Here is a 15669-nt window from a genome sequence, read left to right as displayed (position 1 = left end):
AGTATCTAAAGGCTACACGATTCCCAGGAAGCTGTACTAAAGAGAGATTTGCCACCACAGCTCCACACTAACAATGCCAAAATTGTTTCCACTTTCTCCTGTGTGATGGAAAAGAAGCGCACTACGTGAGACTTTAATCCTACCTACTAGCCCAACAGCTGCAGTTTTTCACTCACCCAATTAGCTAAATTTTCTTATTTAGGGGCTATTTATTTAAAAACAAAACAAAGCCCCAATAGTCCAATAGAAATTCCACAATGACGGAAATTATAACCAACTGTCTTCAGGTTATGGTAATAATGGAATAATGACGAATGGTTCAGAAAGACAAAAGAGCCATCGAGGGCTTCATTCATTTTTATATCTTGTTTATGTTTCTGCAGGACAACCCATTAGTAATATAGGGCCTCCTCATAAGGCCCCAATATATCCTTCTGATTTATGAGAGCTAAAAGGCTTGTGGCCCATAGCTCGGAAAGCACCACCATCATTGTTTCGCCCCTGTCAACTCAGCGTTTAAACTCCATCTTTTCCTCGTTTAGCAGCTGAGTTTTCATCATAGTACTTAGGATGTTTAGACATACTATTTATCTTGCATTGGTTGATGTGTAAGACTCTCAGGAGAGAATAAACCACCTTTCTTTAAAAACCTGAAAACATGCAGAGGACTTTGCAGCAGAGAAAATGTGCACAATGCCAGCACACAGTTTCAAAACACCGTGAAGAATGTGAGTTTTAGAGGTAGACCACTTTGGCTAAAATCCTAATCCTATCACCTAACTCAGTATGATTTGGGGAAGTTACTTAACATTCAGTCTTAAGAATAATTGTATTTATATCACAAGGTTGTGGTAAAAACTAATGACTCATATGAAGTAATGTTTGTTAAGTGAGCACAAACTATTATGCTAAATAAATGATCCTTTCCAACATGCCAAGCGATTTACTTATGTACTAATTCTTGCATCCGTTCACCGTTTATTAGGATTCTAGAAAAACATCTGTAACTTAAACCTAATAGGAAGTACTGCCAGACTGGAAGAAATGTTGTCTATTTAGCCCACCATCCTGCTGTATCTCAGGAATATAACCAAGATTTCCCAAAGAGGGCATCTCTGTCCTTTGGGGCATCACCTTTAAGAGATCAGCGAGATATATTAAATGTATGAACAAATGTCTCCTGTGATTTAACAAGACCTTGGGATAAGCTCTTTGTTTCTCTTCCTCCAAAGCCAAGTGTATAAGTCCTCAACAAATGTTTGCTGAATTTATCACCTGCCTGCCACTTACCAGAGGTATGCTCAGAATCTGCCTCCTCAAAGAGATCATAGTCCTGTTTATCCATCCATTCCCCTATCTCTATAAAGCATCACATAGAGAATTATTCCAATGTTATCCCTACACGCAGGAGATGAACTTCCCAAAGAAGAAATCTGATTCCTGTTTTTAGAGGAGGTACCAAAAACCACAACTTTTCTCTCTGCAGTAAAAATTCTTGATATTTCTTGCCTCTTCCAAACCAAAAGGAATATTCCCTGAGCACTAAATTTTTGCATCATATAAAAAACAAACTGAAATTCAAATTGTGCATGGAGTTTTTTTTTGGGGGGGGTGGCATGTAGTAGTAGTTTGTAAATTTTTCATTTTTTTCTAAAGTAATAAGCTACTTAAGAAAATAAAATTCCATACTAAACTCCAATAAATGCAACAAGTCAGGTGAATTGATGGAGAAAAAAGTAAAGAAAATAGAAGTTGACCCTTTATGTTCTGTAATACCATCTGCAGTACCTCCCTTAGACCTTAGGAAACAAAAGTTTGAAAACATAGAGGAGCATGGAACCAAGAATCAGGTTCTGTAATCTACTTGGATGACCTTGGACAGGAAAATTTTATGCATGATTTTTCTGATTGATAAGGCTTGTATTTTCTTTTTTAGGATTGTTAATTCATACAAATATTTACCAAGCAATCTTTAATAGTGTGGGGTATACATCAAAGAATGAAAAAAGTAAACTCCCTTGCCCTCATGGAGCTTATATTTTATCAGGGGAAGATACACAATAAAAATATAAATACAAGCTGGGTGGAGTGGCACACATCTGTAATCCCAGTGGCTCAGGAGGCTGAGGCAGAAGGATCAAGAGTTCAAAGGCAGCCTCAGCAACGGCAAGGTGCTAAGCAACTCAGTGAGACCCGGTCTCTCAGTAAAATACAAAATAGGGCTGGGGATGTGGCTTAGTGGTTGAGTACCCCTAAGTTCAATGCCCGATACAAAACATGTATGTGTGTGTGTGTGTGTGTGTGTGTGTGTGTGTGTGTGTGTGTGTGTGTGCAGAGAGATGATAAGAAGTAAAGAGATATGCTAGTAATAAAATTCATAAATATGAGTTTAAGGAAGGTGTCACTGAAAGCCAGGACTGAAAGAATATAAATGAACAAGCCATGTATGTGGCTAAGTGAGAAAAGATTTAATTGCAGTGCTTAATAATATAAGTTCAATAAATGATGCTCACTGTTATCTTAGCCTGTACAATATAAACAAAGGAAACACAAAACTCGGGTTAAACATCCTGCCTCTGCCACTTGCCATTTCTATGAGGCCTTGCATCATTTATAATGACTCTCTGTGATGCAGTTTATTCATATGGAAGATGAGCCAGGTAAAAATACCTGCTCTTCTTACAGTGTCTTTAAATGATAAAACCAAAAACTATATGTGAAAGCACAAAGAAAATCAATAAAGAGAAGCAGATGTTATAACTTATCACATCTCCCCAAAGTGACAGATTATCATCTCATTCACAACGCAGCCAGATAGGTAACCCAGAAAGAAGGTTTCTGAGATTAAAAATTAACTTCTTTTCTGGAGAGTCAGGCCAAGAATAGTTAGAGTTGAAACAGACCTAGGTGATTCCTAGTCAAGGAAGTCTAGATCTAACCAGGTAAACTTGCTGGGGCTCCGGCTCAACAGAGCAGCCATCTGTTTACTCTAGTCCTTGGCTGATTCATGATAAATTCCCCATCGGGGTGGCTTCAGTGCCCCTCAACCTTTCTTTTGCCTTCCTACTGATTTAGTGCCTTTCATTCACTCATTCAATAAACATTTAGGGATACTTACAATAAACATAGAGCCCAGCGTGGATCTGGGTAAGGGGATGAACTAAACCTGGACCCAGCCTGAGCAAATCCCCTGGGGACAGATGGAGGAAATAAAGTTTGGGAGCAGGAAACGCATGGAATCCATCTCTCCACCTCTGGGATTCCTCCTGTCTGGACAAGTCTGAGCCTTGAACATACTTCAATAGGTAATCATAAACAAAATGAGAGCCCTCAGGCTACCACCACACTAGATTACACTTGGCAGGGCAACCCCCAAATAAATCCAGATTCTGTAAATATGAATGTTGAGGCACAAGAGTCTCTCTAGTCATTTTTCGACAAATATTTATTAAATCCTGCCTAGTGCTGGGCTCTGAGTGCCAGAATTTAAAGACAAGTATGCCTAGAGCTCAGCTCTTCTGTGCCTCCTCATCTCATCCCTTTTCTTCCTGTGGTCTAGTACATCACCAAACTTTCCTATGGTGGAGAGTTTCTGAGAGTGGAAATAAAGAAATAATGGAAATGCAAAGCTATAAATCCCATGCTCAGTTTCACATTTCTCATTTAGTGTGACCTCTATTTAAAGTTACTACTAGGCCCTTCTGTGGCCTTTCTGTGATAATTTTCTTTTGAAAATTCTGCTTTTAATGTTGACAGAACTTTGAGGACTTGCCCAAGAGAATTTACACAACAGAATAAGAATAAGCAATCTTCTCTTTAGCTACCTTTATGTTGACACACCTCTGGAAGTGGAAAACAAAATATTGAATGCCTACTCTGTGCCAACCACTTAATCTCTTCAATGACCTTGCAAGATAGACAATTAACTCCATTTATTTAAAAAAATAAAATTAATGTAGGCACTGAAAAGCAAAATACTCTGTCAAAAACCAAAGAATAAATGACAGAGTTTTTCAAAAGACAAGGGTCTTTAGTTTGGCATTCCAAAGCCATTCCTTCTAGGACTGTCCTAAAAAAAAAGAAAAAAAAAAAAAAGAGGGAAATTTCTTAACCTTTCTGGCTTTGCCTTGTCTTTGAGGTTCCTCCCAGCTCTAAAATCCTAAAACATTAAAAAAAAAAAAAATCCTGAAAAGTTATCTTAGTTAGGACTGATTAGAGTCTCTAAGGTTGAATCTCAATTCATAATCTCTTTTAAAAAATAAAGCTATCTGGTGTTTGTGGGCCACATGTAAATAATTCTGCTACAGCACACCATTCTTCTCTGCAACAGTGAAATAATTGTATGCAAAGTCTACATCTAGCTCCATATCTCAAATTCAGGTAGACTCTGCTTTATTGTTTTGACTTTGTTTTCATGACTGAACCCTGAGTTTACACTGGGTAAAAAAATTATTTGGACTATTGACATCTGCTAAATATCATCTTTTTATAAAACCAATAATGCTACTTCTTTTTCAGTATGTCCCAGAGACTGACATTTAGTGAAACAGAACATCAAATGTTAAATATTTTAGGTAAAATTCTCATTAACAAAGAATAATTCAGAAAAATCATTTTAAAGCTTCTACCAGAGTGAATTTTAAATAATAAAAATTGATTTAAAATATCTTTGGAGCTTGAAAAACTCCATTCCTGATCCTGAACCTGGACAAATTCCATCTAAGGATAAACTGAGCTGAGATTTGCATTATAAAGAGACAGATTTCTCAGTTTGAGTCCAATCAAGTTAATTGCTGGCTAAATCAAAGAAACAAAATAAAAAAATACTCCTCATAGGAATATAACAGAATTTGAAGTTTTCACAATATCAGGTTACAATCCAATTTTTTTGGCATATCAGAAAAAAACAACAAACAACAAACAAAAAAATACACTGTGACCAATTCCTGAGAAAAAAGAAATCAGAGATAAATTTCAAAACATTTTCAGATATTAGAATTAGCAGAGAGAATTCTAAAGCAGCTACTACAACTAAAGATATGAAGGAAAACATGCTTGCAATGCATGAAAAGAGAAATCTCAGCAGAGAAGTTTATTATTTAAAAGAAACAAATGAAAATGCTAGATCTGAAAAGTACAATATCTGAAATTTTAAAAATATCTTGAGAGGTTAATAGCAGAATAGTGATGAGAGGAATAAACTTAAAGACAGATCAATAAAATAATCTAATCTGAAAACCAGAAGAATAAAGAGAAAAGGGCATTCTCCCAGGAACTTATACTAAATATCATAATATCTAGAATACATGTAGTCAGAGTCCAAGAAAGAGAATAGAAAATGATATAGAAAAGATACTGGAATAAATAATGTCCCCAAAGCCCCCATATTTGATGAAAGATATAAATTTACATATTCCAAAAGCTTACAAAACACCAAGCAGTATAAATGTACTGCCATGGGTAGGCAGGCATAACCATAGTCAAATTGCTAAAAGCCAAGAAACAGAAAAATCTTGAGAGCAGCCAGGGGAGTGAAAAATAAAACCAAACAAAAATGCAGTATATATGATAATGACTTTCAATGACTTGTCATTAGACGCTAAGGTGCCCAGTAGATAGTGCTCAAAGAAAAACTGCCCATCCAGAATTCCATCTGAAGGAAAAAAAACAATCTTCAAGAGAAAAGTGGAAGTAGAAACACTTTCTGAATGCATAAATTATGAAGACAGTTTGTCACAAGGATATCTCCACTACAAGAAATATTAATAGGATGTTCTCTAGACACCTTATTTTGTTGACATCATTAGAAAGAAATGAAGAGCACTGTAAAAAAGTATACAAGAACATACAATATTTAAAAATAATTTTAAATAAAAAAATAATTTTTTTTTAAAATGTGGCAGGGGGAGCTGGGGCTGAGGCTCAGTGGCAGGGTGCCCACCTTGCACATGAGGCACTGGGTTCAATCCTTAGCACCACATAAAAATAAATAAACAAAATAAAGATATTTAAAAATAAATAGATAAATAGATAAAATAAATAGATAAATGTGGCAGGGATTTTTTTGGGGGGGTGCTGGGGATTGAAACTTGTAAGTGCTTTACCACTGAGCAATACCCCCAGTTCTTTTTATTTTTTATTTTGAGAGTCTTACTAAGTTGCCCAGCCTGGCCTTGAACTTGCGATCCTCCTGTCTCAGCTTCCTGAGTCACTGGGATTACAGGCATGCACCACCACATCCAAGTAAAACATGGCAGTTTAAAGCGAAAGCTACAACATTGTCTCCTCCTATGTATCACATAGGTAGATCTAACAAAGATGATACCTTCAGCTCAAAGGACGTGGTTAGGCAATGGACATAGAAGGTGGCAGTGGCTGTAGATTTTATGCGAAGTGACAGAATATTAATTTTAGATTATTATAAGAATATATCTACAGGTAGATGGATATACACACATACATATATACATAGTAATTTCTATAGCATACATTTTAAAAATAAGAAATGTAGCCAAGGAGCTAAAAAAGATTAATTTTTTTCTTAATTCAAAGATTCATGGTGACCGATGTAGTTTGACGGTAGAATACAGTGTTCATTCTCTAACACAACCAACCAAATAAAGAAACAAAAAACAGAGATACATTTTAAAAGAGGGTGAGGATGAAGGAATTAAGAAAAAAATTGAGAATGGAAAATGAATAGTAAGAGGGTTGACCCAAGTTCAACAATATCAATGATCAAATGACCGACAATCTTCAAGGACCGGGCATGATCACCAAAGACAAAGAGTCACATTTTGTGATATCCCAACTCAACAATTCATCAAGAAGACACGATCATCTTCAATGTGTATGTATACAAGAATGAAGCCTTAAAACATATCAGGCCAAGAAATGGGCAGAATTAAAGGTAAAAATATTCAAGTTCATCATTATAGCTTAAAATTTTCATCCTTCTCTGCAAATGATAGGACTAGACAAAATAAAGATTGACCCAAACAAGAATGATTTTAACAGCACCAACCACCTTATCCTCATGTGCACGTAAGGAACAATTCAAACTGCAGAATACACACTTGAGCTCACTTGGTATATACACCAAGATCGATCATATATTGGGTCATAAACCCTAATCTCAACAAATTAAAAGAGACTGAAAACATACAGGTTATATTATCTGACTTTGAGGCAATTAAATCAAAAATCAAGAAGGTATCCAAAAGACCCCAAATATTTTGGAAATGGAACAAAACAATCTACGACAAAGGAGAAATCACAAGGAAAATAGAAAATATTTAAAACTGAATGAGAAAGAAAATATATCACATCAAATTTTGTGGGAGGTAACTAAAGCAATACGTAGAGGAGCACTTTAAATGTTCCTGTTTAAAAACAGAAAAAGAAAGGTATAAAAATCAATGACCTAATGTTCCCACTAAAACCAGAAGAGAAGCAAAGTTGATCTGAAGTACAAGGAAGGAAAAAACATAAATCTGTAAAAGAGAAAACACACAATAGAAAATTAAGGAAGTGGTGGTCATGTTTGGAAAGTTGGGTTGTCATTAATAAGTTCTCTCCTTTATTTGCTCTCATTCTGTCTTTCTAGTTAAAAGTTTATTCATTTTATTGATCATTTCAAAGAACAAGCCAGCATCTCATGTTATTGATTTTCCTCTACTGTTCACCATCCTATAGATATTAAGAAGATAATAATATTATAAACACATTTATGTCAACAATTTGACAACTTAGATTCAAAGGACAACTTTCTTGGGGGGTATGGGAGGGTGGGAATTAACTTACCAAAACTGGCAAAGAATGAAACAAAAATCTTAAAAAACAAACAAGCAAATAAAATCAAAACTACCACTACCACCGAAACTGACCTATATCTATTAAAAAAGCTGAATGATGGAAAATCTCCCCATGAAGAAACCCCACGTCTAGATGGTACTCTGATGAGTTGTACCAAACAACTAAGGAAGAAATAACTATGATTTTTTTTTTTAAGATACTGAGGATGGAACCCTAGGCCTCATGCATGTCAGGCAAGCACTCTTATCACTGAACCACATCCCTAGCCCTAAAAACCAATCTTACATTTCTTCAGAAAGTAAAGGAGAAGGGATTGCTTCCAAACTAGTTGTATAGAATCAATGTCCTATAACCAGAAAGGCTAAAAATGATGTGGACAAAAGAAATTGTAGAGCAGGGGAAGGGAAAATCAGGAGGATGAGGAGTGGGTTCAAGTTTTAAACACCATGATCCTATTCTTGAGATGGTGACATCTGAGAGCCCATTTGGACAAATGACATGTTAGCACCAGGGCAAAGGTTCACAGAGATAGCAATGTGATGCAGAAGGCAAGGAAGCAAGTGTGGGTTCCTGAAAACCAAGTCAGGAAGAAGGGGAAGAACGGCTAGAGGAATGTCCTCAACCAACCATCAGGCCTACTTCCTGGGCACGTGGTTCCTGTACCACACTTGTCCATTTCTAAAAATCTGAAGTCCTCTGTCATCATTGCTGCTAGAAATTCTGTAGTTTCTGAAACATTAATTATGAAAACATACCTGGCATTTCATTCATCAAGTCAATTGTTAGCATAATTACTACTGTACTGGAGAAAAAGTCCAAGGAAACTCATAAGTCCCAAGAAGCTCTTGTGATTTCCTCTTTACTTCTCTGTATTGTAGGGAGTATATTTTGCTACTCTCTGGGCCATTTGTACAAAAATCTATTTTTCTTGATTCAGATGCCATTTTATGTAGTGCTTATGTGCACATGCAACTTAATTTCTTGAAATATTCAAAACTGGAATCCCTGGGTGGTGTTTCACACAAGAATGTGAGCAGGGGTTTTTATTTTTCTGAGATTGTTGCCATAGTTCTTTGGCAGCAAAACTGCATAGAGTGAAATAGTCCAAGATTTAAAACACATTGTTAGGCAATTTAGACCCACACTCTGAGGGTTAACCCCAAAGAAAGAAATAATGGGTAAAAGCAAGGAATGTGTATGCCATAAAGAGTTCTGTGGTAAGAGTCAGGAATCACAGAATGTTTTTTATTAGTGTTAATTACTTTGCTTCCTTAACCAGAGATATTAACAACACTTTAGATTTCCTTCCACTTTATATAGTATGTGCAAACACAATCCAAAGCTCAACAAGATTTGATTAATAATGGGAAAGAGTAAGAATCCATGGGACTCTAGTTTTCATTAACCCAAAAGAGAAATGATAGACAGAGGGGGTTGGGGCAGTAGCTTAGTGGTCAAATGTTTGCCTATCATGGACCAGGCCCTGGGTTTGATCCCCATCATAGAGAAGGAGAAGAAATACTGATGGATAGAAAATTTGTGTCATTTTAGATCGTACAAACACGTGGAAAGAATGATTTCCCCCCTCGTCTGAGCACAAATTAAGAGTCAATAATCTGTCTTGAATAACTAGCCTATTTTTGGTATCTCAAACATATCCTTCAAGCAGTTTTAACTGTTTTTATCATTGGTAAAAGGAAGTGGCATGAATGGGGGAAAAAATCACTGTGAGGGGCACTGAGACCTCATACAAAGTGAAAGCAAGAAATCTAGGAAGTGAGATTGGTTGCAGAGTCTAGGAATAAGGGCACAATCTGGAGATTGAGTTTCTACTTTAATGATCACCCAGGACACCAGGGGGTAGATGTCCAGTCTTTGCTCTGGGAGAAATCAAGAAATATTACTGGAGAGAACAGTGTTATTCTGCCAGATATCAAAATCTGATATAAAAAGTCAGTGGGAGAGCGGGCTACTAGCATGACGAGAGATAAACAGACCAGTGGAACCAAATCAAACTTGCACACACATGGAAACTTGATTAGCAACAGAAACATACCATAAACAGTTAGCATGGACTGTTCAATAGAGAGTGTTAGAACCTTTGGAAAAACATATGGGGAAAAGCTGAAATTGAATATCTACTTCACATCCAACACCAAAATCAATTCTAGGTGGATAAATCTTAAATGAGAGAGGTGAACATTTTAGAAGAAAATATAGCAGAACACTTCCATACCTTTGAGAGTAGAAATGAATTTCCTTAACAGAACACAGAGAGCAGAGACCAAAAGGAAAGACAGATGTTTGAAAATTGATTCAAAATTAAAACTTCAATTCTTTAAGATATTATTAAAGTAAGGGCTGGGGTTGTGGCTCAATGGTAGAGCACTTGGCTAGCCTGTGTGAGGCACCAGGCTTAATTTTCAGCACCATATATAAATAAATGAATAAAATAAAAGTCCGTCAACAACAAAATAAAAAATTTTTTAAAAGATTTAATAGTAAGTAAAGGACAAGCTAAAAAATGGAAGAATACATTTATAAAACACATCTATGAGGCAATTTAATATGATAATGACCAGCCATATATAGCTATTTTAAAGTCAAGTATTAAGTTTTAAATGTAATTACTTGTAGCTCTAGATAATTCATTTCAGATGACCCATAGTCACAGTAGCTAGCGGCTGGCTGTACTAAAGAGTATGGAACAGCCTCATCAAGGAAAGTTCTCATTGGATACCACTGATCTAGAACATACACAGCACTTATAAAATAAACATTTCAGCAACAATAAAAAAAAAAGTGAAAAAGGTTTTAATAGACATTTGACATAACAACACAAAATGGGCTGTGGCTATAGAGCACTTGCCTAGAATTTATATACCCAGGGTTGAATTCCCAACACACACATGCATGTGCACACATGCACACACCAAAAAAAGAAAAGAAAAAGTAAAAAAGAAAAAAAAATCCATAAAAGTATACTAGCATGTGAAAAGTCATTTCAACCTTATTAATAATCATAACAAAACAAACTAAACTCATATGATACTCTTTAAGACACTTCAAATTGGCAAAAGATTCAAAATCAGATATATGGAGGAGTACTAAAGAAGATGCAGATTAGCACATTTAAAAAAGGGTCTCAGGGAAGTAACCCATGGGAAATGCTGTGGAAGCAGCTGGCATTGTCCAGTCAAGAAGAACACTCAAAACCTCTCTGCTCCAGAGAGGCGACTGAACCTGAACTGAACAGTCAACCTGTCCATACACACACAGATTTAGGACATTTGGACATAGGTGGTAACTGTAGGTAGATAGGGTGTGGAGGTGGGTCATTGGGGGCATGACTTTGGGGTGTATATTTTGTCCCTGGAGAGCACAGTGTTAGAGTAGTTTCTCTCTCTCTCTCTCTCTCTCTCTCTCTCTCTCTCTCAACTCCCTTCCTCCCTCTCTCTCTCCTTCATGGTGGCCCTGTCCTGACCTCCTTACCACACCCTTCTGCCATGATTTTCTGTCTCACCTCAGGCCGTGAGCAATGGAGTTGACCATCTATGGACAGAGACCTCTGAAACTGTGAATACCAAAGGAAGTTTTGCTACCTCCTTTAAAATCGTTCTTGTCGGGTCTCTTGGATATAGCAGTGAAAAAGCTGACTAAAACAATAACCAAAATGAAAATTAATTTGGGGATGAATAAAACAAATTAAAACACAAAAAGTACAAGGAAATGGCTAACAACAACAACAACAAATCAGAACAAACTTGCCTCTGGGAGAAAGACACCCTTTGGTCACACAAGGGCTTTCTGTTTGTTAATGTTTTATTTCGTTAGCTGGGTAGCAGGTTAGGATGTTCATTTTAGTATACTTCTTTTCCTATACCTATATGTTTTATACACAGCTTTACATGTATGGAAAGATTTCCCAAATTTTTAAAAAGCCAGCTTAGTTGCTTTCTGGTGTTCTGAAGTTCAAAGGGGACAACAGTGTGAGTGTTGGGGAACATGTTACAGAATGGGAAGTGTAGGAGGTAGGCACTTCCCCACAGATTTCATCCTCACTGCTGTCCAGGATCGTGGAGTCCAAAGTTTACGGACAGTTTTTAATTATGTGAAGTTGATATCAGAAATCTGTTTCCTCACTATAAAATGGTAATACCCATAGAATTTTTATCATAATGAACAGATAGCAAATTTTTCATCAGCTACGCAAAAGTAACCAATTAAGGTGGTGGCGGTGGTTGTTATAGTGACTGCGGTGCTGAAAAGATCTAGAAACGATGTCAGAAGAGAAGAAATTATTTAGAATCTGAATATATTAAAATTTAGGATAAATAAAAATGATAATTATATACGAATCTCTATATTCTGGATAGGAAAGGGACCTAAGATCCATTTGTTCAGCTTAGGACTGGCAAAATTGCAGAGAAGTTAAAGATAAGAACTTTTGTGGATGGGGTTGTAGCTCAGTGGTAGAGCGCTTGCCTAGCACATGTGAGGCACTGGGTTCAATCCTCAGTACCACATAAAAATAGTTAAATAAAGATATTGTGTCCATCTACAACTAAAAAAAAAAAAAAGTTGTTTTTTTTATTTAAAGTAAGTATTTCCTGGCTCAGTCTAAGAGCGAGCTTTTTAACCAATGGTGAGAAGACAAAAGAACACATGACTATGTGATAATCCCTCACATGAATTATTTAGATAAAGAGTTCAGCAAAGACTTCTCTTTTGAATGAAAACATACATTTCTAAATTAAATTTTATCAATTTAAAAATACAGGTAACAAAAATTTGTGTCAAACTCATGGCAAAAACTAGCTCTCCTACTTCATAGTCCTAACACTAAAAGTAACTTATTTTACTTCTTGGAGCCTCAGTTTCCTCATCTGTGATAGGATAATCTCTTTCCTTCAAGATTATATTGTAAACATCAATGTGATGGTAATACCGAAATGGCCTTCATGTTAGTGTTCTATAAGTGCTAATCAGCTGCTATGATTTCTATATTAAAGGTTTCCAAACTTGTTCATAGCTAGACAAGTAAAGCAATGGCATCAGTCTGAGAAAACAAAGCAGCTTTCACAACTAAAAACAGCCAAAGTACAAACTTGTATCTGTTACAAGGAAAGAGGCAAAAGTGATATCCCTGGATCAGTTTCTTTAAAAGGTTATCAAATGGCCTTTGGTCTACAGAAAACTTTCCTCACGCTTTTTATAGCAATCTTCTCCTCTAAAACCCTCCTAGATTTAATGATCCTAAAATACTTTTTAGCTTGTTGAAATAAAAATAAGAGAGGAATTATGAAAATAAGATTTGGTGCAGCCAACCACATCATATTCATTACAATCTCAAGACATCAGTATTTAAAAATATCTAAAGCTAAGAAAAAGTTATATGCATGATTACTTTAAATTTAACCTGCAGAAACCAATAAAAATGCCAGTGTCTATGAACAGGAAATGCTGAACTTCAAGATGAAACCACAGTAACTTATTGTAAATAAATAACTGTCCTATAAATAACCTCACTCTAATGACACTTGCAAAGCTTGTTCTTCTTGTATAGCACTGAAGTTCAGATCAAGTCAGGCTTTTCTCCATGAATATAATAAGGACAGAAACTTAAAAAGTTAACGTTATTTTGCATTTTATCATGGTTATCTTTTTATCCTGTGGAAGCACCTTACCACTGTCTGGTTTTTAGCTTGGTTCTGTCTTTTACTTAAGTTTCAAACCTAGCTTCAAATGACCAGTTGACAGTCACAGACTGTAATGAAGTTGGTAGATGAGCTGAAATTAAAACCAACTCCTTTTTCCCACTCTTCATTTCTAGCACAGATCAATTATTTATGACCATGTTCACCAACACTGTTTTAATTTAGGAGGCAGTCCATTTGAAGCCAGCTATAAATAAAGTGAATAGAATCTTGCCTCAAAGCTTCATGACTCCACAGAGCAATGAAAGAAGATGGGAGGAAAGAAGCAAAGAGAAAATACTAGAAAAGAAGAAAGAACAAAAGAAGCCAACATCTAATGAGCTGCCTCTATGCCAGTACCTTCCACACAGATGATTCCATTTCATTCTCAGTTAATTTGACATCATTTAATTCTCCAACCTCATAGAGTTAGATTTTATGATCCCCTTATTTAAGATTGGGAAACATGATTCAAAAAAGAAAATTTGTTTATCAGGGACACGCAGAATTTCATGTGGGGTTTGTCTGATTCCAAAGCATGGCACTTATTTTCTACAGTAGATGAAATATTTTTTTTAATAGTTTAGAGATGTTAAAGACAAAAGAGATTAAATATTTCCAAGATATAACACGAACAGAAGAAAACCTTCCACATAATCATTGCGCTGAAATTCAAGTAGGAGGTGTTCATCCTTATGCATGAAATGTCCACAAAAGCATATAATGAGAGTGACAGGGAACCTCTGGTGGATATTGTGAGGAAAGAGTAACAAAGCACGGCTCAAAGTCAGGCAAAGTTGGGCAATGCCAAGTGCTCTACTGCTCTTACCTGCTGTACTTCGCTTTCTCCATTTGAGATCTTCTCAGTGTAAACAAAGGAGTTGAATATCCGCTGCAACAAAAAGAGAAAAAAAAAAAAAACCAACATTAGATTTTCTAAATAAGACATCATTTTCTGTATGTGAGTAATTTATTACATACAAGATAAATAGAATCAAGTAGAAAAAAACTTAATTAAAATACAGTAATTTTACAGAGAAGAACTCAAATATCAGCCAAAGTCAATCACACTTACATAAGCATTACTCAGGCACTTCTGTAGTGAAATAAACCAGATGTTACACGATATTTTTTCATTTTCAAAAAATACATTTAATTATAGATTTCCGGAGCCCATGCCATTTTATCCGACTGGTATAATCTGACAAAGTTGTGTTTCTCATTTAAATCCTGCACTCCCTGAATGCTGTAATTGTTTACAGACACTAAAATCTAATGCAATAAAGTTCTTTAAAAAGGATTCTTTCCACATTCTCTCATGGCCCCATCCAGCCAATACCTACCCAATATTACCTACCTATCACCTTCGTTACTCAAGCACCCCCTTGGGAGAGTAACATAATGGGGCTTGCCAACTATGTGTGCCCTTAAGAGAAGATCCAGTTCTCACATGCCAGGAAACACGACAGCCTTGCCAAGATGTTAGGCCGAGCCACGGCACACAACACACACATTCTTCCAGCAGCCCCTGCCTACCTCACACCTACCTACTCCTCCGCACACCGCCTGCAGCTAACATGTCTTCACAGACTTAGGACCTGACCAATCCATAGCTTTAACCGGGCAATCCCAAGAGATGAAAGTACAACCAACTGAAAAAGGAGAATCCAAGTAATAGGCCTCTATGGGAGGCACAAAAAGAGATCAGCAACCTCATCCTCTATCTTAAAGCTTTAAAGATACCACTGAACTCTCCAGATGAGTAAGGAGTCAGATCTGAAGTTGTCGGCCAAAATATCCTTCTTCCTTTCTATCCTGTTGCCAAGAGTTTGTCAGCATCTGGGATGGCTTCCCAGGCAGCCTTACACACCTGCATGGCTGTGGTGAGGAAAGATAAGTGCCAAGTTCATCAAGCTCTGTGCAATCTAAACAGAATGCAAATGAAGAAAGATCAAGCTGCCGGGGCTGGGAGGGGGAGGGGGAATACAAGGTGGAGAGAAGCAAATAAACTTAGGAAAGACAGGAATGGAATCACAGCTTGGAAAATTATAATTGAGAATCGTCATGGTGCCACCCATCATTTTCCAGTGGGCCACTCATTCATTCAACAGATTGTACATTTCTTTTCTGAAAATGACTCTGTTGATAGGGTTTTTAA

The 15669-nt window shown here is 36.4% G+C and overlaps 1 protein-coding gene across 1 annotated transcript in view; it reads right to left on the bottom strand.

The window, feature by feature from the left end:
• The window catches only part of Cachd1 (cache domain containing 1), a 204412-nt gene that overhangs the window by 111328 nt on the left and 77415 nt on the right, over positions 1 to 15669 (bottom strand). The window contains exon 2 of the mRNA XM_005337719.4: positions 14341 to 14403. Coding sequence (XP_005337776.2) covers positions 14341 to 14403 — 63 coding nt within the window. The remainder of the gene's footprint in view (positions 1 to 14340; positions 14404 to 15669) is intronic.

This window comes from Ictidomys tridecemlineatus, chromosome 11 (assembly GCF_052094955.1).
Source record: "Ictidomys tridecemlineatus isolate mIctTri1 chromosome 11, mIctTri1.hap1, whole genome shotgun sequence".
Taxonomy (NCBI): Eukaryota; Metazoa; Chordata; class Mammalia; order Rodentia; family Sciuridae; genus Ictidomys; species Ictidomys tridecemlineatus.
This window is presented reverse-complemented; position numbering and strand designations above follow the sequence as displayed.